Here is a 23,948-nt window from a genome sequence, read left to right as displayed (position 1 = left end):
TTTAGGTCTTCTGCCCATTTTTTGATTGGGTTGTTTGTTTTTTTGATATTGAGTTGTATCCTAATAGTACTTCTTGCCTTAAAGCCCACTCTGTCTGATGTTAATATGCATAGGTATTTGGTTAGTAACCTCACCCAGAGGGGACTTCTACTTCCTTTAACTGACTTGGGAATTATACTGTTTTTATTGTGTTAATGTTTATCCTAGAGGTTATAATCTACACACTTAACTTCTTCAAATGTAGAGTTAATCAACCCTCCCTCCAAAGAAGATTTTCACTTGCTTTTTCCAGGAGGCTGGAGGCACACAGTCTGGGGGCACGTCAATCTAAGTTCAAGACTTGAGTTTACAGACCATCCAACAGATATAAGCTGGGGCTGCAAGTCCATACTAGGGCTGGCTTCCTTCTGGAAGCATGGCTTTTGGGATTCCTGGCTTATTGTGGGGAAGGTTTTCTATACGATCATTCACTATGGACTCTAACTTTATCTGTGCCCCTTGCGCAGGGGAGTCAGCAAAACAACAGTTCCAATTGGCCAGAATCAGAAAAAATGACTTTCTTGCTTGGTTTGTCTGTCAAGGTTTCTGTTTTCCTTCCATTTTGTCCTGGTAATTCTGTACCCTCTGGTTACACCAGTTTACCAGCGTTTTTAGTTGTTTTCAATGGGAGAATTGATCTGAGTAACTTAGCCTGGCATTACCAGAAAAGAGAAGTCTACCAGACCCCAGACTCCATTTGACAGAGATGGAAACTGTGGATCAGTGGGGGGTGAGGCCACTTTCCCAGGGTCTCAGAACCAGTAAGAAGTGGCACCAGTCTGCAGACTGAGGACTGTCCTACACCAAGTCTGGTGATCTCTCCACTCATTCCCTGGCAGTACCCTCTTTGAGACTTGGTTTCTCCATATGTAATGAAGAAGTCAGACCAGACGGTCTTTGAGGGCCCACTGGACTCAGAACAGAATTTCATAGTTTTTCAATCCTCTGAGACCCACTCAGCCTCCTCCCCAACCTTCAGTTCTGGATTGGCTCTTCTTAGATCCGACCCCTGAGGTTAGTCACAGATAATTCCCAGATCAGCCACAAGGGGGCAGTGGTGTGCAGAGATCGCCCAGGTTCTGAGATGATGGCTGAGCCAAGGGCTTACTGGAGGTCTTTGCTTCTCACTGTCAGAGTAAAAGGGAAAATGATTTTACCTGGGATCCAAAGCCCCCTGTCCCTTCTGCTTCATTTCATTTGACAACCTCTGGCTGGTGCACGGAGATAATTCATCCCCTGCCTCTACCCTTGAGGACTTCATGGTCCACTAAATCCTTCTCTCCAGGCTAGATTTCAGGCTGATTTTTCCACCTCCCTGTTTTTGCTCCTGCCGTTCTCCTTCCCCCATCGCTGCCATTTCTCCTCATTCTTAACGCTCAGCTCAGATGCCAACTCCTCCCTGGAGCCTCCTAAACACTCCCATCAGAATCCCCCTCTCCCTTCCCTGTGCTCACAGCCCTGGCTCTGTATTTCGAATCCTGGTCTGGCCATGTGCTTGTCTCATTCCTCAGGCAGGGCAGTGTCCCCCTCAACTCTGGGCCCCCCGTGCCAGCCCAGGACAGCATGAGTGCTGGAGGGAAGGAGGTGGAAGGTCTGCTGGATGGGATTTCTGGCGGAGCTGCAGTGGATTGGAGCCCAGCACTGAGAGGGCTCCGCCGTGGAGGCTCATTTCTCTACCCCAAACCCCAAGCCTTTTCGGGATCCAGCTTTGCACTCACTGCTGAGGAAATGACAAGAAAAGCTTCTAGTTCCAAGAACGAGTGAATACATAATGAAACCATAAAAACAGCAGAAGAAAACATAGAAGGGTTTCTGATTAACTTTGGAGTTAGAAAGACCTTTCTATGACTCAAAACCAAAAGCCATTAACAAATAAGAAATATAAATGGCTTTTAAACTTTTGAAGAAATCCTCAGCCTTATTTGTAAGAAGATAACCACAGATTAAAAATACATTGAGGGCTTCCCTGGTGGTGCAGTGGTTAAGAATCCGCCTGCCAGGACAGGAATAAAGATGCAGACGTAGAGAATGGACTTGAGGACATGGGAAGGGGGAAGGGTAAGCTGGGACAAAGTGAGAGAGTGGCATGGACATATATACACTACCAAATGTAAAATAGATAGCTAGTGGGAAGCAGCCACATAGCACAGGGAGATCAGCTTAGTGCTTTGTGTCCACCTAGAGAGGTGGGATAGGGAGGGTGGGAGGGAGAAAAAAAAAAAAATCTGCCTGCCAATGCAGGCGACGTGGGTTCGAGCCCTGGTCCAGGAAGATCCCACATGCCGCAGAGCAACTAAGCCCGTGCACCACAACTACTGAGCCTGCGCTCTAGAGCTCACGAGCCACAACTACTGAGCCGCGTGCCACAACTACTGAAGCCCAGGCGCCTAGAGGCCATGCTCTAGAACAAGAGAAGCCACCGCAATGAGAAGCCCACGCACCGCAACGAAGAGTAGCCCCCGCTCACCGCAACTAGAGAAAGCCCGCACACAGCAACGAAGACCCAAAGCAGCCAAAATAAATAGACAAAATAAAATAAATTTTAAAAAATTATAAAAAAAAGAGCAATGTACTTAAAAAAAATACATTGAGATTCCATTTTCACCTATCAGCTTGGCAGAAATCCAGAAGTTTGATATCGTTCTTTAGGTGACACTGTGGAAAAGCAGGCATGCTCATCGTTGCTGGGGTAGGGGAGATCCCATGGGGGACCAGATGGCAATATCTATCCAATTTACAAATGCCCCTGTGTTAGACTGGATTGTAAGGTGACCCTCCTTGGCTTTCAACTTTGTGTGATCCTTTGCATGTGGGCAGAATCGGTAAATATGATGAAAATATGGACTCAATGATTATGTTCCATTATATGGCAAAAGAGATTTTGCAGATGTAAGTAAGGTCCCACCCAAATCAGTGGATTTTTTTTTAATTTTTTTAATTAATTAATTTATTCATTTTGGCTGTGCTGGGTCTTCGTTTCTGTGCGAGGGCTCTCTCCAGTTGCGGCGAGCGGGGGCCACTCCTCATTGTGGTGCGCGGGCCTCTCACCATCGCGGCCTCTCTTGTTGCGGAGCACAGGCTCCAGACGCGCAGGCTCAGTAATTGTGGCGCACGGGCCTAGCCGCTCCGTGGCACGTGGGATCTTCCCAGACCAGGGCTCGAACCCGTGGCCCCTGCACTGGCAGGCAGATTCCCAACCACTGCACCACCAGGGAAGCCCCAAATCAGTGGATTTTAAGGAAGAGAGATTACCCTGAGGGGGCTGGACCTGATCAGCTGAGCCCATTAAATGCAGAGAATTTTCTCCAGCTGGTCTCAGGAGAAGTCAGAGATTTGAAGCATGAGGAGATTTCATTGTGCCATTTGGAGGAAGCCACATGGTAGAGTATGTAGGTGTCCTCCAGAAGCTGAGGGAAGCCCTCAGCTGATCGCCAGCAAGAAACCAGAGACCACAAGGAAGCCAGCTCTACCAACGACAGGAGTGAGCTTGGAAATCGATTTTCCCCCTGAGGCTCCAGATGAGGACTAAGCCTCACCAACACCTTGATTCCATCCTGAGCAGAGAACCCAGCTACACCATGCAGGACTGACCTATAGACTCTCAGGGTGTTATTTTAAGCTGCTGAGTTTGTGATACTGTTATGCAGCCACAGAAAACAAATACAGTACCTTCAACCCAGCCATCCACTGCTGGGAATTAATTCTGCGACTATACCTTTAACATGTATTAAACAAAGTATGTACATGATTATTTATTGCAGCATTATCGTAATACCAAAAAGAAAAAGAAAAACTAGAAAGGACTCAAATGTCCATCAATAGGGAATTGGTTAAATGAATTATTTAAATCTACAATAGAATATTAGGCAGTGATATAAAAGAACAAGAAGCTCTATTGGCTGATTAAAATCTCTAAGATGTGTGGCTAGTGGGAAAAGGTACAGCACAGTACATATAGTTTGTTACGTTTTATGTAAAAAGGGCGTTATGAACATTTATTCATTTTTGTACATGCATAAAGCAACTCTGCAAGAAAACCTCAGATACTAATAAAAACTGGTGACCTGTAAGGGGTGGGGACAAGGAGTCAGAATAGGGCAAATGAGGCACATGCATCCGAGTGAGACTTTCTATTGTATGCTTTTTATACATTTTTTTGGAACAATGAGAATGTATTAATTAATGAAAAATCAAATTAAACTAATTGTTTAAAAAAAAAATGAGTCAATGGGGGAATTCCCTGGCTGCCCAGTGCTTAGGACTCCACACTCTCACTGCCGAGGGCCCAGGTTCAATCCCTGGTTGGGGAACTAAGATCCCACAAGCTGTGTGATGCGGCCAAAAAAAATAAAAATAAAGATAAAAATAAAATGAGTCAATGGGCGCTACCCCCCTAGTTTCTTTCTGGGCCTGAGCGTGCTCCCTTGTTTTTCCACCAAAAGTTGATTCTGGGGCATGTCCTCCACGGCACCCTTGACCTCTGGCATTCCATCCTCATTCTCCCTTCTGCCCTAGGGGAACTAGAGACACGGATTCAAATAGCTGTGTCTGAGCGCGTCATGTCTCTGGAACTCAGTTTTCCCATCTGTGAAATCGGGATGATAATACCTCCGAGGATTGTTGGGGGATTAAATGAGATAATCCATGTCAAGTGACCCACCTGTAGAAGGTGCTCCTGGCATTTGTGCTGGCTGGGATGGAGGAAAGGGCAGTCCTCGTGGAGGGAGTTTATCGAGCACATAGTAGGTGGACCACGAATGACAGTTCCCTCCATTTCCCTCTCACTCACTATGTGACCGTGGCCCAACTCCTCCCTCTGTCTAGTCTCCATTCCTTCAGTTGCAAGTGAGAAGTTTGGACTGAATGAGCTCTCGGTCTTGTGTATGAGTTTGGGGCCCTCGGTGACCATGGAGAGCTCTCTCTCATTTCAGATATGGGTTAGTGAGGCCCAGACGGAGCGACGACTTGTTCAATGTCACACAGCATGTCAGAGGCAGAGACAGGACAGGGACTGAAGGCCCCTGACTCCCACCCAGGCCCTTGACCTCTCTCTGCCCAAGCTCATCTGTGCCCGAGCAGCCACGTCAACACGTAGAGACTCTCCCCTGGGCCTCTCCTTATCTCCCCAGCTTCTGGTTGTTACTACAGAAGGGCTGCTGCCCACCCAGCCTTGAGTTTAGAGGCTCCAGCTCCCCTGCAGGCCCTGAGCCCCAGCCAGGTGTCTCCCCCAGCCCCTCCCCAGCACCTGCCCCCTCCAGCAGGAGACACAGAGTGCCACAAATGCCCTGGAGAGAGCACCCCTGGGGGGGCATGGAGCCAGTGAAGGGCCAGGGGAGCGCCTGTGACCACCGGAGTGAGCTGCCCCACAAAGGCCTCTAACTTTTGATCTCTCACCTGAGACTCCCAACCTCCCGAGGGTCTCCCTCCCCTCATCCTGCTGCTTACAGAGCTACTGGCCTCGAGGGAGCTACCTCCCCTCCCTGGGCCAAAGAGAGAGTGGCCTTGGGTTCTGACAACCTTCTAGATCTCCATGGATTCTGACTATATTTTTTGCCCCTGAGTTTCAGGAGATTCTTAGGGATCCTGGGTCAAGATATCCCATCTTCTGTCTAATTAACGTGAGGTTGGTTCCGAACATTTGAGGCTTGACCTAGGATAAGTAATTTGAGTGTTTCTTTCAGCAGATGTTGGTTGTGCTTCCGACAGGGAAATACGTCCTGGTCTCTCTTAGATGTGGACTTACTTCCATGGCCTCTGCCTATGCATCACTCTCACCCCTGGGAGATGTGTGGGGCTGTTTGTTACCGTCCAAACTGACACACACAGAGAACAGAGACCCTTCGCATGTGCAAACGCATGTACAGATTCCAGACCTGCTCTAATCCTATTTGACTGCTTTAATCTGGTTTTTGTACGGGTTGACCCAAGAGGTTTGAGCAGGTTTACATTAGTTTCAGCTAGTTTTAACTGGTTTGACTCACTATATGTAGGTGTAAGCACATTTGCATCTATTTGACTATTCTGAGCTCATTTGTGGCTGTTTTGATTTGGGTTATTTTAATAATAGCAGACACTCATATTGCACCTGTGATATGTCGGCACAGTCAATTCCAAGGGCTTTACGTTAAGTCCTATAATTCTTACAACTACTCTGCAGGTGGGGACGACTATTAGTGTCTTCATTTTACATGTGGATAAACTGAGGCACAGAGAGCTTCAGAAAACTGCCCCAGGTTTCCTGGTCCCTGAGAAGTGGAGCCGGGATTTGAACCTACTCCATCTGGCTGCTAAGTCTGTGCTCTGAACCTTGATGTTAGGCTGTATCACTGCCGATGAGTCTTTGACCACTTCTTGATAAGTCAATTCTGTCTGAGCCCGTTTGTTCTGCTTTTGCCAGTACAAGCTGCTTGGTGCTGGTTCCATCCGCAAACAGACTTGAATTTGGCCCATTCTGATTGACCCACAGATCTCAGGTCTCACAGAGCCTAGAAAGGGAAGACCACTATATTAGTTTCTTGGGGCTGCTGGAACAAACTGCCACAGATTTGACTGCTTAAAATGGAAATGTATTTTCTCATGGTCTGGAGGCCAGAAGTTCAAAATCAAGGTGTCAGCAGGGCCATTCTCTCTCTGGAGGCTCAAGGGGAGAATCTGCTTCTTGCCTCCTCCAGCTTTTGGTGGCTCCACGTGTTCCTTGGCTTGTGGCCGCATCACTCCAATCTCTGCATCCATAGTCACATGGCTTCGGCTTCCTCCTCTTCCTCTGTGTGTCTCTTATAAGGACATTTGTCAGTAGATTTAGCACACACCTCCAACTGCCCCCTCCCCAAGATATTCAGGATGATCTCATCTCAAGATCTTTATCTGCAGACTCTGTTTCCAAATAAGGTTACAGCCACAGGTTTTAGGAATTAAGACTTGGACATATCTTTTGGGGGGGCTCCATTCAACCTATTACAACCACTAGGGTCACATCACAGCATTTCCCCCTGAGAACCTAGTTCTTAAAAGTGACTCTTTCTATCAGATTGGGTTTTTACCCAACCTTTAGGGCTTTATTACTTTCTGCTTAGGGATTAAAAGGCAAAAGTGTTCAATGTGCTTGCAGCCACGGAAGAGCCTCTTGTACTTTTCAAGACCCATTTATTAATATTCCTGGCCGGGAAAATCAGGAATTCCTGGAAACACCAAGCAAGGTGTGGAAATGTTTCTGTAAATAGGCACCGGAAGACAGAACCCACTTTCTAAGATGTTTGCTGATGATAACACCAAACTTACTGTTCCCTGGGGAGCTCTCTTTAGTGAAAGTAATGCTGAATTGAAGGAGGGCAGATAATTAAGAGATGAGGGGGAGCCGTTAATCCCCCCAAAAATCTCTGCACTCCTGGCTGAGGGTTGAAAGAAGCTAGTCATTTAGATAAAGATAGAGATGAAGAAATGGTGTTGTTACTCAGCAAATAGACTTTGCAAGGAAGCAGCACTCGGGGCGCTTTGTACTCAACTGGCCCCAGCACCAATATACAGAAATATAACAGAAAGAGGAAAGCTCTGTTTCTCTTTTCTGCATTTCCCCACTTGCACCCATAGCTGACGACCATGAACACTACCGGCTGTGAGAGTCAACTTAGTCCTTGGATAGTTTTAGCATCTGCAGAGGCTTCAGGGATTGGGCTCAAGGTCCTGCTCTGCCCCTATCAGCTGTGTGACCTTGGGCAAGCCAGAAAGTCTTTCTGAGTCTCGACTTTCCCATCTGCCAATTGATTTAATAGGATTACCTGGGAAAAGGCCCGCGTTTGGCACTTGCCGTGTATGGCAGAAAACACACTAGCAAACAGACTGGCCGGCCAGGGTCATTACAAATTCATGGTCAGCAACTTCGAATGGTCACTCCGTACTGCCGGAAATCCTACTCTGTTTCTTTAGTGGGCTTGATTCTGATAACTATTTCACATTTAATCCTTGATCCTCCGTCCCCTCTTCTTTTCCTGTCTCACTTTGGCTGCAACTTGCTTCCACTCCATTGGCAAAACAGAAACCAGCAGAGGAGGTTCCCTCAGCTTTGCGTGGCTGAGTCTACAAATCCACCTCCTCTTCTTCTGCCTCTCAGACGATTGTCCCTGCTCCTATCAAAGGCCAGCTCTCTCCTCCTGTGCTCCGGGTCCCCTCCCTCTTACTTTAGCAAGGACTTTGATCCTGAGAAATCCCCTCTCTCTGTATCATCAGTTCCTCCCCAGCTCCTTGCCATCAGCATAGAGATACGATGTTATAGTATCCATATTTGGACAAAACTGTCCCTTCACCCTCCTTATTTCCTTCCAGCCAAAGCCCCATTTCTCAGCTTCCCTTTGCATTAAAATGTTCTAAAAAGTTGCCAGTGGTTGTTCTCTCTGGTTCATTGGCTCCTAATTGCAGTTCCACCCCTGCCAATCAGCTTCCATCCTGATTCTTCCACTGAGACTGCTCCGTCAAGGTTGCCCCGAGGTCCTTGCTGCCACATCTAGTGGACACGTCTCTGTCCTCAGCTTACTCGACCTTTCAGCAGCATTCCACACGGGCAGCTCCTCCTCCTAGGTCTTGAAGCACTCTCTTCCCTTGGCTTCCCGACAGCTCTCTCACCTGGACTCCCCTTTCCTCCCTGACCGCTCCTGCTCAGCCTACTGTACCCTCTCCTCCTCTCTGCCCAGCTCCTGATATAGGAGTGTCCCCAGGCTCTGTCCTCCCGCTTTTCCAGTCTGAGCTGGAAACCAGCCTAGGTCACACAGTCTCTGTGGGTCCAAGTGGTCCCCAGCCTCCCCAGGCTCCCGGAAGGGGAACAGCAGAGAATTTGGGACCATCCTCAACCCATCAGGGAGAAACCCGGAAGTCCTCCTCAGTTCCTCCCCTCTCTCACCCATCACCTCTGACCCTCCAGCAAGTCCACAATAGGTCCCCAACAAGCCTGCTTCTCATGATCCTCACGGCCCCCAGCCTCGTTCAGGCCTCAGCATTTCTAGCCTGGGTCACACCATCGCCTCCTACCTGGGCCCCCTGATTCTACTCTTACCTTGTAGTCATCTGTTCTCTACAGAGCAGGCAGAGTGGGTTTTTGCACGTGTGAATCGGATAATTTCACTGCCATGTTGAAATCTCTTTAGTGCTCAGAAGACAATTCAAACTCCTAACTACAGCCCACGCAGCCCACCTCCCAGCCTCATGTTGCTCCTCTGCCCGCCTCGTTCACTGTAGAGTGGCCACTCTGGGCTTCCTTCTGTGTCTCAAACAGACCAACTTGTGTCCGGCCTCAGGGCTGTTGCTCATGCTGGCCCGGCTTCCTGGAACACCCTCTAGGAAGGACTGCCTCCTTCTCATCCTTCAGCCTCAGCTCAAATGCCATCTCCTCTCTGAGACCCCCTTGACCATCACATGACTGCAGGTTCCCAAGCCATGTGCACGGCTTCATAACACTCAGCATCTAGCACAGAGCCTGGCACATAGTAAATGCTCAATAAATACTTGTGGAATGAATGAGAAAAATCAAACAGGAAAGCATTCCACGGCTCAGTACAACAGACTTCCACATGGCCCCGAATCTCATCTCCCACAAGCTCCAGCATGCTACGGCAGCGCAACACTTTACCACACAGCCCTGCGGGCAGTGCTTTGATAACACAGTCCAACAGGCCCCAGGAAGCCCGACATGTCACGACAGGGCCCAACACGGACAACATTAGGCCTGGCCTGGAACTCAGACTCAGCTCCAGGTATCACTGCTCCAAGCTCTGGATGTGTCCAGCTGACCACAGGGGCCCACAAGGGACCCCCAGCCCTAGCTGTGGTGCCATTTGGGACCCAAACATCTGAGCCCCCATGCCTCAGGTGGTGGGTAGTCGGCCGCAGACCTGGGTTGAGCAGAGTACAATGGGTCTTTGTCTTCCCAGGAGGCCCTGCTCAGCCTCCAGGGGAGAATGGTCCATTCTGAGCACCCAGAGCAGCTGGGGAAGGGGGAGGTGGAGGAGGGGTAGCATCTGGGTATAGAAGGGAAACCAAGGCCCCGAGAGAGGCAGTGTCTGCCCAGGGTCACAAGTGAGGGAGGTCAGAGTCACTGCGGAGCCCCAGGCCACCTGCCTCCCCGGAATCCAAAGGGCTCAGAGGGTAAGGCCTGCTGCTATCTCCTCACCTGTTGCTCTGCCCTAGGCCCTCGGACAAGAATAAAGACAGAGAATGAGTCACCAGGAAGGAGAGGGGCCATGGAAAAGGAAAGTGGGTTTCCAGCCCCTCCCCCAGAGCCCTGCCCTTTTCCTTTCCTCTTTGGCCAAGGAACCCAGTGAGTCACAAGATTCCACTGGGGCGGGCTCAGTGCCAAGCTCAGTAATGACGAGGGACCTTGGAGCCATGCTTTTGGCTCTGCTCTCTTTCCCTGCTCTGTGTTCCTGTCTCCTATGCATGGACAGACAGGCAGGCAAGGACAGGCAGATAACTAAAACCCGTGAACAGACACAAACAGACACCTACACAGACACACAGACTCCTAGCAAGACAGACACCTAGTAGCTAGGCAGACACAGACAGGGACAGTCACACAGCTATACACAGTGACACACAAGCCAACAAGCACACAAATACAGGCAAACAGTACACTGATGGACAAGACAGACAAGCCCATGACCACACAGAGGCAACATCCAGACAAATAGGCAGGCACATAACAGACAGGTAACAGAGAGACAAGCAGACTCACACACTCAAGCAGAAACACCTCACAGACTCAGATACACGTACAACACTGACAACATGGGTGGCCTACAGGGGGTGATTTGGGGCAAAGAACAGGCCAGACGCCCCTGGGCCAGGCCCGAGCCCCAGAACCACACTGAAACTGACTCATAAAAGTGGGTTCTCTGGGCATGAACTCTTCTGAAGGCAGCCTCCATCTCCTTCCCAATACGAGGGGCCCACCTTGCAGTAAGATGAATGGAGGTTAGACATGGAAAGGGACTTCCCGACCAGGAGGGTGTTGAGACCTGCAGTGGGTGACTAAGGGTGATGGGGGAAAGGAGTGGAGTGGTGGTAGGTAGGGAGCCTGCATTCTGGCTGTGTGCCCTTGGGCAACTCTGTCCTTCTGAGCCTCAAGTGTCTCGTCTAGGTTCTGTCCTCCGGGGTCCCTGCACGGAGCAGATGGCCAGCGCCTGTGAGTGTTCCCACCAACGCTGGGGCTCCAGGACATTACTCCTCCATCCTCCGCATGCGCACCCAGGGCAGGATTCCCTCATTGACTCCCTGCCCAGTATCCCCTGGCAGGGGGTAACCCAGTCAACCCAGTCACAGATGCCCGTTGTCCTGGTCCCTCCCCTCCCCCTGGGGCTGGCCAGCTGAGGATGCCCCAAGGCTGGGGGAGGGGTGCAGGGAGGTCAGAGAGAGGGCAAAGGGAATCCCCGATACTTGAAGCTTCCCTCACCTAGGGGCGGCTGAGAGGCTCAGGCCAGGGATGGGGGGATCTGTCCAGGTGGAGTCTCTTTCATCCTCCCGCTGTTAGAATCCTCTGGCCCGGACCCAAACTGTTGGAAGAGAGGGGATTGCGCAATGGGGAGGTAAAAGGTGATGGGCAGGCCTGGCGGGACAGAAGCCCCATTGTTTGGGGCCCAGGCCAGCCTGGGCAAAGGCAGGGTTTATAACCAGGGCAGGAAGCGGGGGGCTCTGCAGGGGGCACCAGCTGGCAGGGCTCTTCCTTTGGACCCTGGATGGGGGACAGGTGCCGAGCAGGCTGCCCCCTGGAGGGGTTGATAGAGGGAGCAGTGTTTGGCGAGGTGCCGGAACTGAGTGGGGAGGGAGGACCCAAAGAGGGGTCTCAGGGCAGGGAGGCAGCTCCCACACCACACCCACCCCACCCCCTCGGGAGGATGAGCAGCCCAAGGGTCCTAAATCCTCCTCCTCCAGATTCCAGTCATTCCTGGGAACGGAGGCGGCTTGGGGCGGCTCCAAGCCTCGGCGGGGGGGGGGGGGGGGGGGCACTGTGAAGAGGGGTGTGCATGGCTGTATTTATTACTGAGGGGTCACGGGGGGCTTAGAGATTTTTGCCGCCCACACTCTCCCCATCATTTCCCAAACTTAGGTCCCAAACTCGGAGCTCCGCTGCCCCCTATCTTCCCTTGTCCGCGCGAGCCCCTCAGCCCCACGGCGAAGCCCACTGGGCAGTCCTTACCAGTGTCACACCACAGTTGTTTCTGCTTCGGCTGGAGTTCCGCCCCTAAGGGAACGGCTTCCACCGGAGACCCAGCAAGGTCAGTCACGTGCTCACGGTCCCTCTCACTAGTCCAGTTTCGGAGTTACGGCGGGGCTCTTCCAGGTGCAAAAGAGCCGGGGCCCCTCCCTCCCGCCGCCGGGGCGGGGGCGGCGCGCAGGGCGGGGCGGTACAAAAAGCGATCCCGCCCCGCGTTCCTCACTTGACTTTGAGTGTCCGGCGGTCGCAGGAGCGGGAAGGCGGAGGCGAGTAGGGCAGCCGGGCTCAGCCCACACACCTCACCAGGTAGGGACGCTCCCCTGCTCAGAGGGGAGACGGTGTAGACAGAAGGAACAGAGAGCATGAGGGGCCAGGTGGAGGGACGAAGACAGGTGGCAGAGAGGGAGAGTGGAGGGGGGCAGAGGGGCACAGAGAGAGGGACACATGAGGGCACAAAGTCAGGGACCCCCATCAAGGACGGAGGCTGAGGGAAGCACAGCGATCCAGAACAGGAGGAGACCCCGGGTGCGAAGCATGGGTGTTGAGTGGGGAGCACCAAGAATAACACCATCCCCACCTCCTGTCCTTGAAGGTCCCCCGGCAGGTCAGGGAGGGGCTCCATTTCTTGCCTAAGCCCCTTCCCCCTGTAAGCCAGGGCACGTAAACTGTGGCTCCTCGCCCCTGTCCTGCCTGGGGACACAGGAATCAGGGTCCCTGATGGAACCCCTTGGACTCACAGCCCCAGGAAGCTGGGAGATCAGTCCCTGGGGTGCCAGGGAATCTCTGTTGCCCACCACTTCTGACCCCTGAACTCTGCCCTCCCTGGGCCCAGGAGGCATCATGTGGCGATGTCCACTGGGGCTGCTGCTGTTGCTGCTGCCGGCTGGCGAGTTGGCCCTGGGTGCCCAGCGGGGTCGTGGGCGCCGGGAGCTAGCACCGGCTCTGCACCTGCGGGGCATCCGGGATGCGGCTGGCCGGTACTGCCAGGAGCAGGACCTGTGCTGCCGCGGCCGCGCCGATGACTGCGCCCTGCCCTACCTGGGTGCTACCTGTTACTGTGATCTCTTCTGCAACCGCACCGTCTCCGACTGCTGCCCTGACTTCTGGGACTTCTGCCTCGGCGTGCCACCCCCCTTTCCCCCCATCCAAGGTGGGCACCAGACGGCCAGGGGTGGGTCGCTTCGTCAAGCCCAAACTCAGCAAGGCTCAGCAGCAAGGCTGATGCATTGACATTTCCAGGGGGAGGCTTTGTAGAATCTGGGAAAGAGACCCCGCCCCTCTCTCTGCGCTTCTGGGAAGTCCCCACTCTGGTCTAACTTGAATCTCTCCAGTAAGATGGAAAAAGAAGAGCCTCGGTCTGTGGGATTTTAAGTTGGCCCAGGAGGAGGGCAGCCTCCTGCCCTTTCTCCCAGTCCTGCCTGTCTCCATGTTCTGGACTTAGAAGGTGCTGGCCCCACCTGCTGACTCACCCTCAGACTGATAAAGCACACAGGGGTTGGTCAGCATCATCTTAACAATTCCTCTGCCTTTGCTCAGGATTCTCTACCCCTGAGATGGCTGGTCACACCTGGGAGGTGGGTTAAGTCTGTTCCTGCTCTCAGCTCTCACCACCATCCACTCGCCCTTATGCAAGAGGAGAGTCACTTGAATTCTCTCCCACAATTCCATGGGGCTGCGGGTGTGAGACTGCATACCTGGGCTGTCACTCCAAAGTGCTGTGTCATCTTAGGGGAGTCACTTACCTTCTCTGGGCTTTGGCTTCCCCATACTCCTCCCACTCCCCATCTCCAAACCCCAATTCATTTCAATGGCATAGGATCTAAGGAATGTTGTGGCTGGCATCCAAGCAAAGCAAGAGGGATCCGGGCTGGAGTCGCTGAAGAACTTCCCAAGTAGCAGTTGGTGTGTGACCCTGTAGGAGATGTCTTCAGTTATAGCTTGGCTTTAGTTTCAGTGAGGGCTGGTGTGTGTGAGTGTGTGTGTTTGGGAGGATTCGGGACACCTGACCTCTGAGGACCTGGCCATCTCAACCCATCGTCTCTGGTCTTGGCTCCACTTCTCTTTCTGACTTTCCTCCCACCAGGATGTATGCACAGGGGTCGCATCTATCCAGTCTTGGGAACCTACTGGGACAACTGTAACCGTTGGTGAGTGTTGGGGGCTTGCCTTGTGGGCTTTGTGGAACAGACTTGGTTCAAATCCTATCCCTGTCACTCCCTTGCTGGGGGCAAGGCCTTTCCCTTTTCTGAGCCTCAGTTTCCTCATCTGTAACGTGGGAATTTTTACACGGACCGTGTCAACTTCTATACCAGCATTCCAACAGCAGTCCCCAGGAGCAGTCAACCATGGATGCCCAGCTCCAGGTGCAGCCCCTCCTGCCTGGGGCTAGGCTACTGCCCCTCCCAACCTTTCTCCCTGTCACGGGAGAGTCCAAGAAGGGGGCGCCAGGAAGGAAACCTCTGACTGCAGCATCCGTTGCCCTGGACCGGATGAGGGTCAGGGATGGCTGAGCTGGCAGCCAGCCAGACTGCAGCAGGGCCTTCCCTGGAATGTGGCCCCTCCTCCTCCCCCAACCCTCCCCACCATTCCCAGTAGGAGAATGAAGGGGTTGGGGTGCCCCTCTACCCTAATCTGAGGCCTGAGATGGGAGGTGCGAAGCCTTGAATGCCTTAATGGAAATAATGGGGACCCTAAGACTTAGAGGAGGAGGCCCTGCACCCACTCCACCCCATGCCCTGGGACTGAGAGGGCCCCAGGGAGGAGGAAACTTTTTGGAATGCATTACGCATAAGCTGTTTCCATTGCCTCACTGGCGTGAGGGGTGCCTGGGTCACAGTGAGAGTGGGGACTCGTGCATTTTAGCGTGTGTCTGGGTGAGAGAGCGTGTGTGTGTGTGTGCACGCTTTGAGTGTGTGTGACCTGTGTGTGTGTTTCAAAAGATGGAGCGTGCTTGCATGATTCTGCTGCTACTGATAGGACGCCTCTGGACATGGAGGGGTTAACACTCTCTCTCGGTCCCTTCCCTAGGGCCTGGCCACCCAGGCCCCCTCTGGAATGCTGGGACCTGCTGCCACCAGTCCTGCCTAGACCTGCTTGGACAGCCCTGGGGGGCAAAGGGGGAGGTGGCAGGAAAGGACTGACCAAGCCACTGCCCTCCCAGGCCAGTTCTGGCTGTGTTCCCTGCACTTGACACCTGAGGGAGGGTGTGGGACAGTGTCTGTGGGCCTCCCAGGCTCTGTGAGCCCTCGAGGATGCTTTCCAGAGTCAGAGGGGGAAGGGAAGGATGAAAGCCTCCCTGAAAGTGCCCCCACAGCTCCTGGGGCTGGAGATCCCAGCCATACTGGGTCTTCGTCCCCTTGAGGCTCCTTAAAAGGCAACAAGGGAGGCGGGAGCCTTGGGCAGGCTTGAAAGGATGCAGTTTAGCATCTTGTCATAGCAGAGTTATGAGCTTGTAAAAGCACTGTAGAATTCATAGAATTCAACTGTTCAGTCGACACCTATTAGAGACCTACTATGTGCCAGGTGCTGTGCTGGGCCAAGGAGATGCAGCCAGAATGCGGCAGACAGTCCTTGTCCCTGCACTGGAGCCTCTAGTCTAATGGTGACACAAATAACAAACCTGTCATTACAACCTTACAGGTGTGATGGGGGGAAAAGAGGTTAATGGGGGACCCTAGTTTAGAGTGGGGTGGGGGCGAGGGAAGGCTACTCAGGAAGGGATATTTATGCAGATACCAGGGAGATGAGAGCATGAGTGGCCCAGGCCCAGGAGGAGGGAACATGGGGGAAAATGGCTTGTGGAACGGCCAGGAGGTGGGACCGAGCTCATTGCATCTGGAGCTGTGAAATGGGGAGAGAGGCCCCGAGGAGGGGCAGGCCACGTCCCATGGGTCTCATAAGCTGCGCCAAGGATTTTGCATTTTGCTCAAAGTGTCGTGCGCAGCCACTTAGGGAGCACACAGTCTGATTTGTGTTGTTCAAAGATCTCTCTGGCTTTAAGAGAGGGGTGTGTGTATTGGGCGGAGGGAATCACAACGAAGCAGGGAGCCTGGTTAGGAAGCCACTGCTGGGGTCCAGGTGAGAGGGGATAAGGGGCCAGAGTAGGGTGATGGTGGTGGAGGGGTGAGAGACAGGTGGATTCGGAGTCTTTCATGACCGGCTGATAGGGCAGGCTGGTGGTAAGTGGGTATGGGTGAGGGGCAGGCGGTAGGGGAGACACCACGGACCACACGGAGTTCTGGCTTGAACAACTGTGTAGATAAGGTGCCGTTTTCTGAGTTGAGGATGTTAAGGGAGGAACAGGTTTGGGGGAAGATAGTTGGGCCATTCTGAGATGCCTTTCACACACCCAGAGGAGCTGTCAGGAGGCCAGCTTGATATGAGTCTGAAACTCAAGGGGGTGGGGAGTTGGGGTTCCTGTAATGAGAACAATAATGGAAGATAACAATTCTTGAGCACATCACATGGGCCAGGCCCTGGGCTGAGTACTTTGCAAGCTTGCCTTTTAATCCCTGGAAGGTGGTACTATTATTATCCTCATTTTACAGACAACATTGAGGGAGAGTTTAAAATAACTTACCTAAGGTCACATGACTAGTCAGCTAGACTCTGAACCCTGGATTTAATTCAGAATCCATGCTCTTAATCACTTCACTGTACTGCCCCATTCATTCATTCATTCATTCATTCCACAAATATCTATTGGGTGGCTACTATGTGCTAGGTTTTGTTTTTAGGCACTGAAGGTATCAAACAATACCTGCCCTCAAGGACCTTAGATTCTGTGAGGAAACAGGTATAGACAATATAAATAACTAAAGATATAATACGTCAGATAGTGATGACAGGCTGAGGAGAAAAGAAGACAGGGAAGCAGGGTAGGAAGGGTGGAGGACGCTGAGATAGGGTGGCCAAGGCAGGCCGCCCTGAGAAGGTGACATTTGAATAAGGACTTAGAAGAAGTGAGAGGGGCCATGAGGATGTTGGAGGAAGAACAGCGCAAAGGCCCTGGGGCAGGAGCACAGCTGGTGTCAACAGTCGGGACCAGCCTGGCTGGGACCTCAGGCACCAGGACGGGGAAGAGGGGGTCAGAGAGGGGACAGGAGGACAGATCGTGCAGGGCCTTGTTGGCACTGGAAGGACTTTGGCTCTTATTCTTGATGTGAAGCCGGTGGCAGGTTTTGGGCAGGGGAATGGCATGATATGATTTGGGTTTAACAGGATCACTCGGGCAGCTGTGTTAAAAATATACCGAAGCGGGGGAGGGGGGCACAGGGCAGAATCGGAGAGAACAGTGAGGAGGCTACAGCATAATCCAAGTGAAAGGTGATTGGACCATGGTGGCTGCAGAAAAGAATGAGACGTGGTTTGGATTCTGGATGTGTTTTTAAGGTAGAGTCAACACGATTTGCCAGTGAATCGGGTTAGCATGTGAGAGAGAGTCAAGGGTGCCTCCTCCCAGGCTTTTGGCCTACGCTCCAGGAGAGGAATGGAGTGCCGTTTTCAAGGACTGTGGCAGGCGCAGGCCTGGGAGTAGGGGAGAACAGGAATTTGGTTTGGGATGTGCTGAGTGTGACCTGTTAGACACCCAGGAGGTGATGTGGTGTAGCAGTAAGATCCTTGAATCTGGAGTTTAGGGAGAGATCTGAGAAGCAGATGTAAACTTGAGAATCATAAATTTGAAATTGACATTTAAAGCCACCAGGCTGGATGGGATCATCTGGCGGTCCTCTCATAGGTGCTGATGCAGAATTTCAGGCCCGTGTTGACCTCTGAGGCCTCCTCCCTTCCGAGGATGCCCAGCACCACCTCACCTCTTCCTTCCCTCCTGTTCTTCCAGCACCTGCCAGGAGAAAGGGCAGTGGGAGTGTGACCAGGAGCCATGCCTGGTGGACGAAAACATGATCAAGGCCATCAACCAAGGCAACTATGGGTGAGAGGCCCTAAAAATGCCCCGAGTGGGCACACATGCACGTGCACACACATATACACATACGTTCTGCCCGAGATGCATGTCCTGCCAGGCGCACCCACACTCAGATCTTATTCATGTGTACATTTAGCTGGTAGGCATTCTCTCCCACCCACATGCGCATACCTCCAGGACCCCCAGCCTTGGCCGGTCTGTGAGCTCCATCCCCTCTCTTTCAGGTGGCGGGCTGGGAACCACAGTGCCTTCTGGGGCATGACCCTGGATGAGGGCATTCGCTACCGCCTGGGCACCATCCGCCCGTCTTCCTCCGTCACCAATATGAATGAGATTCATGTAAGTCCATCCCTGCCCACAATCCTGCCATCTCCTCTTGGCCTACGACCCCAGGGACCCTGGCACCCTGTGTCCTGCTTCTCCAAGGGCCTAGGCCTGTCCCCCACCAATAGGCTGTGTATCCCTGGACAAGGGACTCCCCTTCTCTGGGCCTTAGGTTTCTGCCTATAACAAGATACGCTGCACTGCAAGAACTGATGCTCAGATTCTGAGTTTTGTGGTCCCAGCATCTGACCCTCCCTAGCTTCTCCGGCCTCTCCGGCTTGGGAAAAATGTCATTGGTCCCAGTATGGCTGGGTTAGGGCCCTAAGGGCCAGGAGGTCACCTTGGTATTTTGGGAAGGGAGGGACAGACACTCCTCCAGCTTTGGCCAGAGAGCAGCAATTCTCGGAAACAAACACCATCTCAGCAGAACCCCCAGGGAGGAGGGGGTTTCTCCCTTCCCACCAGTGGGACCCTCCAGAGGAAGAAATGAGAACCAGACCCAGAACAGTCAAAGGGTGAGGAAGGGGAGCTTCAGCGGGACAGGGCTGGGTCACATGCCAGAGGCTCCTTCCATCAGTGGCCGGCAGGGAGGAGGCGGTGACTGGCCAGAGCGGCCCTCCCTGCAGAGGGAGCTCAGCTCAAGGCTGAGGTGACCAGACCCTGCCCCTGCCCTTACTCCCCTGGGCCTCCGGCTATTTTCTGCCTCCTGCTGTTTGCCTTGGCAGCCTGCCCAGTCACGGGACCTTACTGCTTCTTCCCTCCCCTGCCCTTTGGGGCCTGAAGCCCAAGGTCCTGGTGGGAAGAAGGATGTAGCAGATCAGAAGGTGCAGAGGAGGAAAGAGGCAGGGGTTGAGGATGGAAAGTGGCCCGACCACTTCCCTATTCCTGGCTTCAATTGCCTCACCTGTAAAACAGGACTAGTCACCCCCCACCTGACACTAGAGAGGCACTAAATGGTGCCGGGGTCTTCCTCTGGGTCACCGTGGAGGTTGCTGGACTCTCTCAGCAACAGAGGGCTCAAGATCAAACTGCAGAAGGCCCTGGACTCTTTTTTTTTTTTTAAACATCTTTATTGGAGTATAATTGCTTTACAGTGGTGTGTTAGTTTCTGCTGTATAACAAAGTGAATCAGCTATGCATATACATATATCCCCATATCTCTTCCCTTTTGCGTCTCCCTCCCACCCTCCCTATCCCACCCCTCTAGGTGGTCACAAAGCACCGAGGCCCTGGACTCTTGGGAGACCTCCAATGCCTAGGGTCCCTGAGGGGCAGTCTGGGGCAGAGGCAGGAGGCAGACAGAGTGACCTTTTCCTTGCAGACAGTGCTGAGCCCAGGGGAGGTGCTGCCCAGAGCCTTCGAGGCCTCTGAGAAGTGGCCCAACCTGATCCACGACCCTCTCGACCAGGGCAACTGTGCAGGCTCCTGGGCCTTCTCCACGGCAGGTATGTTCAACGGCAGGGGCTGGCCAGGTGGGAAAGGATGGCAAAGGCCTGAGCCCCCTGACAGCCCCTCTACCTCCCCTCCCACCAGCCGTGGCATCTGATCGAGTCTCAATCCATTCTCTGGGGCACATGGCACCTGTCCTGTCGCCCCAGAACCTGCTGTCTTGTGACACGCACAACCAGCAGGGTTGCCGCGGTGGGCGACTTGACGGTGCCTGGTGGTTCCTGCGCCGTCGAGGGTGAGCAGCAAGGGGGTAGGGAAGAGGGCATGAGGCGGGGGTCTTAGGAAGGGAAAGCCTGCAGGAAGGGCCTGGGCCAGGCTGCCCCATGCCCACTCTGTCCCCGCTCCCTCCTGCTGCCCCTGCAGGGTTGTGTCTGACCACTGCTACCCGTTCTCGGGCCATGGGTGGGACGAGGCTGGCTCCGCTCCCCGCTGCATGATGCACAGTCGGGCCATGGGTCGGGGCAAACGGCAGGCCACCGCCCGCTGCCCCAGTAGCTATGTCCATGCCAATGACATCTACCAGGTCACTCCTGCCTACCGCCTCGGCTCCAACGTAAGTCTGCACTTGGGTGAGGGGGCAAAGGCAGGAGAGCTGGAAGGTTGGCCAAAGGCTTGAGCCTTGCGCCTGATGGATACTCTTCTCCCCACCCCCTCACCCTTCAGGAGAAGGAGATCATGAAGGAGCTGATGGAGAATGGCCCTGTCCAAGGTAAATGCCCCTCATCCTGCCCCCTGATTCCAGAAGCTTGTGCCTGCTTGAGACGGGGCACAGAGACACAGGTGGTCCGTACAGCATTGAGCAGCAAGTCCACTAGGGCCAGGAGCGGGGGGACCATGTCCCTTCCCCAGGAGCAGCACCTGGAGGGGGCACTTAGAGTCTTGGTACCAGAGGCCCCGGGGCCTGGGCATGCATCTCCAGGCTTGGGTATCAGTGCCTGTGCTGATGGGCTGAGCCAGCCCCATTTTGACCTCTGCCCACAGCCCTCATGGAGGTGCACGAGGACTTCTTCCTGTACCAGAGCGGCATCTACAGCCATACACCAGTGAGCCTTGGGAGGCCGGAGCAATACCGCCATCATGGGACCCATTCGGTCAAGATCACAGGGTGAGGGGCTTGGTGGGCAGGGGGATTGGGGGCAGCAGGGCTTGCACTGGGGCCTCTGAGTCTGCCTTGAATCCTTACCACCTCTCTGCAAAGCTCCATTTCATAGGGGAGGAAACTGAGACTCAAAAAGAGGAGGTACTTGCCCTGGGTCACACCAAGAGTTAGGGGCCTTTTAAGGTGTTTTAGAACTCTTCCTTCCTTACACACTGGGAAAACTAACTCCAAATGAAATACAGACAAGGATTCAAGAGTTGCTCAACCTCTCCCCAGCTCAGCACCTGTCCCAGCTCTGCCTGACTCACTCCCCCAGCCCTCAGTTTCCCCAGCTGATATAAGAGGCAATGCTAGAGTCACTGATTTCAATAGTCCAACCAATGAAATGTACTTTGCACACACACCCCGCCCCCCACCCCCCATCCCCTGCCAGGTGAGGAGGGAGGGCAGGCAGATGTGTGAGGTCCCAGAGAGCTGGTCGCTGGGATGTGGATCCCTGGAGGGGGGGAGGCCCAGTTTCCCTCCTTTTCTGCTTCCCCCTCCAGTTGTCCCTTTGGGACCGTCCCCACACCGGGCACAGGTGCACAGAATTAGAGATGTGGAGACTGAGGGAGATGCAGAGAGGGACAGAGAGCTGCCCAAGTCCTGAGGGTGCACCCAAGTCACCAAAGGCAACAGGGGCCTGGGCAGGGAAGGCCGAGGGCGGGAGCTCCTGAAAGCAGGTGAATCAGCGCCCTTCCCCCTCCGGCTCTGCCCCGCAGGTGGGGGGAGGAGACGCTGCCCGACGGAAGGACGCTCAAGTACTGGGTGAGTCCCTGCGCCGCGTGCCCTGCGGCCGCTGTCACCTTCCCCCGGGCCTCCTGTCCTCCTCCCCCACTCCGATTCCCCTCCTCACGGCTCCTCCTCATTCCCAGACGGCGGCCAACTCGTGGGGCCCAGCCTGGGGAGAGAGGGGCCACTTCCGCATCGTGCGCGGCGCCAACGAGTGCGACATCGAGAGCTTCGTGCTGGGCGTCTGGGGCCGCGTGGGAATGGAGGACATGGGTCACCACTGAGGCCGCGGGCACCACGCCGGGAAGAGCCTCCTGTGGGGCAGCAGCCCCCGCCCCGCCCGCCCGACGGAGCTCCGGGCCCCAGGGGCCTAATCCTCGCGCGGGTTCCGCTGACGCAGCGCCCGGCTTGGGAGCCGAGGGCCGGCGAGGCTGGCGGAGCCCCCAGACCTCCCAGCGGGGGCTGGGCAGGGCCTGGCCGGGGAGGAGCAAGACCACCGAAGCCAGGACACCCCCTTCTCCGGCCCCACCACTCCACCCCACCCTTGTACTCTTATTCCTCAAAGATATTTATTTTTCTTTTCACTGTTTTAAAATAAAAACAAAGTATTAATAACTACGTATCGGGGCTTCCCTGGTGGCCCAGTGGTTAAGAGTCCGCCTGCCAATGCAGGGGACACGGGTTCGAGCCCTGGCCCTGGACGGGGAAGATCCCACATGCCGCAGAGCAACAAAGCCCATGAGCCACAACTACTGAGCCTGTGCTCCAGAGTCCGTGAACCACAACTACTGAAGCCTGCGTGCCTAGAGCCCGTGCTCCACAACAAGAGAAGCCACCACAATGAGAAGCCCGCGCACCGCAACTAAGAGTAACCCCCGCTCGCCGCAACTAGAGAAAGCCCGCGCGCAGCAACAAAGACCCAACGCAGGCAAAAATAAATAAATAAATTAAAAAACAGAAAAACAAAAAAAAAACTATGTATCTTGGAACTTCTGGGCATGGAAAACCAGGCCAGAGTTTGGGTGGCATATGGTTAGACAGCAGAAAGGACTGCCTGAGGTGGTGGGTTGGGGGGAGGTGGACCAGAAATCTTAGCCTCCATTCAGCCCTAATTGTCAGTGGCCCTGGACACTGACCCACTTGGAGGTGGGGCATGGATGGCATGGCCTTTGGCCTCTAGAGAGTCTTGGGCCCGTGGGAACCACCTCTCAGACGCTGAGTCAGCGTCGCCTGAGGCGGGGGAATCCAACCCACCAATCAGCAGAACTGGCGCCAGTGCCCAGCAGGCAAGGGGGGCACAGCCCCACAGAAGCTGGAGCCTCTGTCTCTGCAGATCAGCCTCTCCAAGCCACCCAGGCAAAGGGACCCCCCCTGCTTCCCCTACCCCTAGGCCAGGCTGGGCCTGCCTCTCTGAGCCCTCTCCCTCCCCCACCTCCCCATGCTCCCAGTGCCAGGAGAATTAAGTCCAGGCCTCGGCCTGGCATTCAAGGCCGTCAGGACCCACCCCACCAGCCTCCTCACCAGCTTCTTCACCCAGTGCCCAGGTAACTCCAGAGTCCTCACTGCTCACTAATGTCCAGTACACACACAGACCACTGGGCATTTGTACATGCTGCTCTCGGTCCAGATGCCCTTCCGTTCCACCCACCCCTGTCCCACTGCTGTTTCAAAGCCAACTCCAGGGTTTCTTCAATCAGACAGTACTGGTGGAGAGTAACTGATGTGCCAGGTGCTGTGCAAGGGACCCATGAGCCCCCAAACCACTCCAACCCCACTTAGCATGGCTTAGACACCCCCTCCCTGAGCTCATCTGCATCTTGCCCTTTCACCAGTATTTCACGTATCCTCCTTATGCTGGAAGTTCCTTGAGGGCAGCGAGTGGGTCTGGTTCATTGATGAGTCCTGGTACCCACACCTGTACACTGGATAAGGTGGTGTTACAGTTTGTGGAATGGTTGAATGAATATAACCCATTCTTTCCCCCCCATTCCCTTCTCAAGACTCCCTCCCCAGCCCACCCCTCTAGGCACCATGGTCAGTGTGAAGCCCTGCCTTTCCAGGAGCTCAGGGAGGCTGTGCCTGGTGATGGGGCCTCCATGGCAGGAATCCTCCTTGCCCCCACCCCCAGCTGACCGGGAAGGCAG

The 23,948-nt window shown here is 54.0% G+C and overlaps 1 protein-coding gene and 2 long non-coding RNA genes across 5 annotated transcripts; 2 read left to right on the top strand and 1 right to left on the bottom strand.

The window, feature by feature from the left end:
• Nucleotides 1-1,173: 1,173 nt before the first annotated feature.
• LOC309637464 lies at nucleotides 1,174-4,259 on the top strand. The gene is made up of 2 exons (XR_014250559.1): nucleotides 1,174-2,937; nucleotides 3,252-4,259. It is a non-coding gene; the product is annotated as an uncharacterized lncRNA (long non-coding RNA).
• Nucleotides 4,260-6,079: 1,820 nt separating this feature from the next.
• LOC309637450 lies at nucleotides 6,080-12,351 on the bottom strand. The gene is made up of 3 exons (XR_014250549.1): nucleotides 12,218-12,351; nucleotides 11,474-11,573; nucleotides 6,080-6,912 (listed from the first exon to the last, which is right to left on the bottom strand). It is a non-coding gene; the product is annotated as an uncharacterized lncRNA (long non-coding RNA).
• Nucleotides 12,352-12,434: 83 nt separating this feature from the next.
• Nucleotides 12,435-22,422, top strand: TINAGL1 (tubulointerstitial nephritis antigen like 1). 3 transcript variants are annotated; one of them, XM_082411436.1, is made up of 12 exons: nucleotides 12,435-12,541; nucleotides 13,068-13,385; nucleotides 14,319-14,382; nucleotides 18,075-18,167; nucleotides 18,386-18,500; nucleotides 19,693-19,930; nucleotides 20,019-20,169; nucleotides 20,298-20,487; nucleotides 20,598-20,643; nucleotides 20,916-21,039; nucleotides 21,795-21,840; nucleotides 21,948-22,422. In XM_082411436.1, exons 2-12 carry the CDS (start codon nucleotides 13,076-13,078, stop codon nucleotides 22,086-22,088), a joined length of 1,518 nt encoding a protein of 505 aa, XP_082267562.1. In that variant the 5' UTR covers nucleotides 12,435-12,541; nucleotides 13,068-13,075; the 3' UTR covers nucleotides 22,089-22,422. The 3 variants fall into 3 exon arrangements, with proteins under 3 accessions (XP_082267562.1, XP_082267563.1, XP_082267564.1); XM_082411437.1 differs by having other exon boundaries at nucleotides 12,438-12,541; nucleotides 19,807-19,930; XM_082411438.1 differs by lacking the exon at nucleotides 13,068-13,385 and having other exon boundaries at nucleotides 12,456-12,541.
• The last annotated feature ends 1,526 nt before the right edge of the window (nucleotides 22,423-23,948 follow it).

This window comes from Balaenoptera physalus (genome assembly GCF_965194825.1).
Source record: "Balaenoptera physalus genome assembly, chromosome: 1".
Taxonomy (NCBI): Eukaryota; Metazoa; Chordata; class Mammalia; order Artiodactyla; family Balaenopteridae; genus Balaenoptera; species Balaenoptera physalus.
The sequence above is the reverse complement of the archived record's forward strand: the minus strand, read 5'-3'. Positions and strand labels throughout refer to the sequence as shown.

Bases quoted from the DNA above. Each gene is read 5' to 3' on its own strand.
- TINAGL1 (XM_082411436.1), top strand. From the start codon at position 13,076: ATGTGGCGATGTCCACTGGGGCTGCTGCTGTTGCTGCTGCCGGCTGGC. The intron at 20,170-20,297 runs GTGAGCAGCAAG...CTGCCCCTGCAG, and splicing joins TGGTTCCTGCGCCGTCGAGG to GGTTGTGTCTGACCACTGCT. The intron at 21,040-21,794 runs GTGAGGGGCTTG...TCTGCCCCGCAG, and splicing joins CATTCGGTCAAGATCACAGG to GTGGGGGGAGGAGACGCTGC.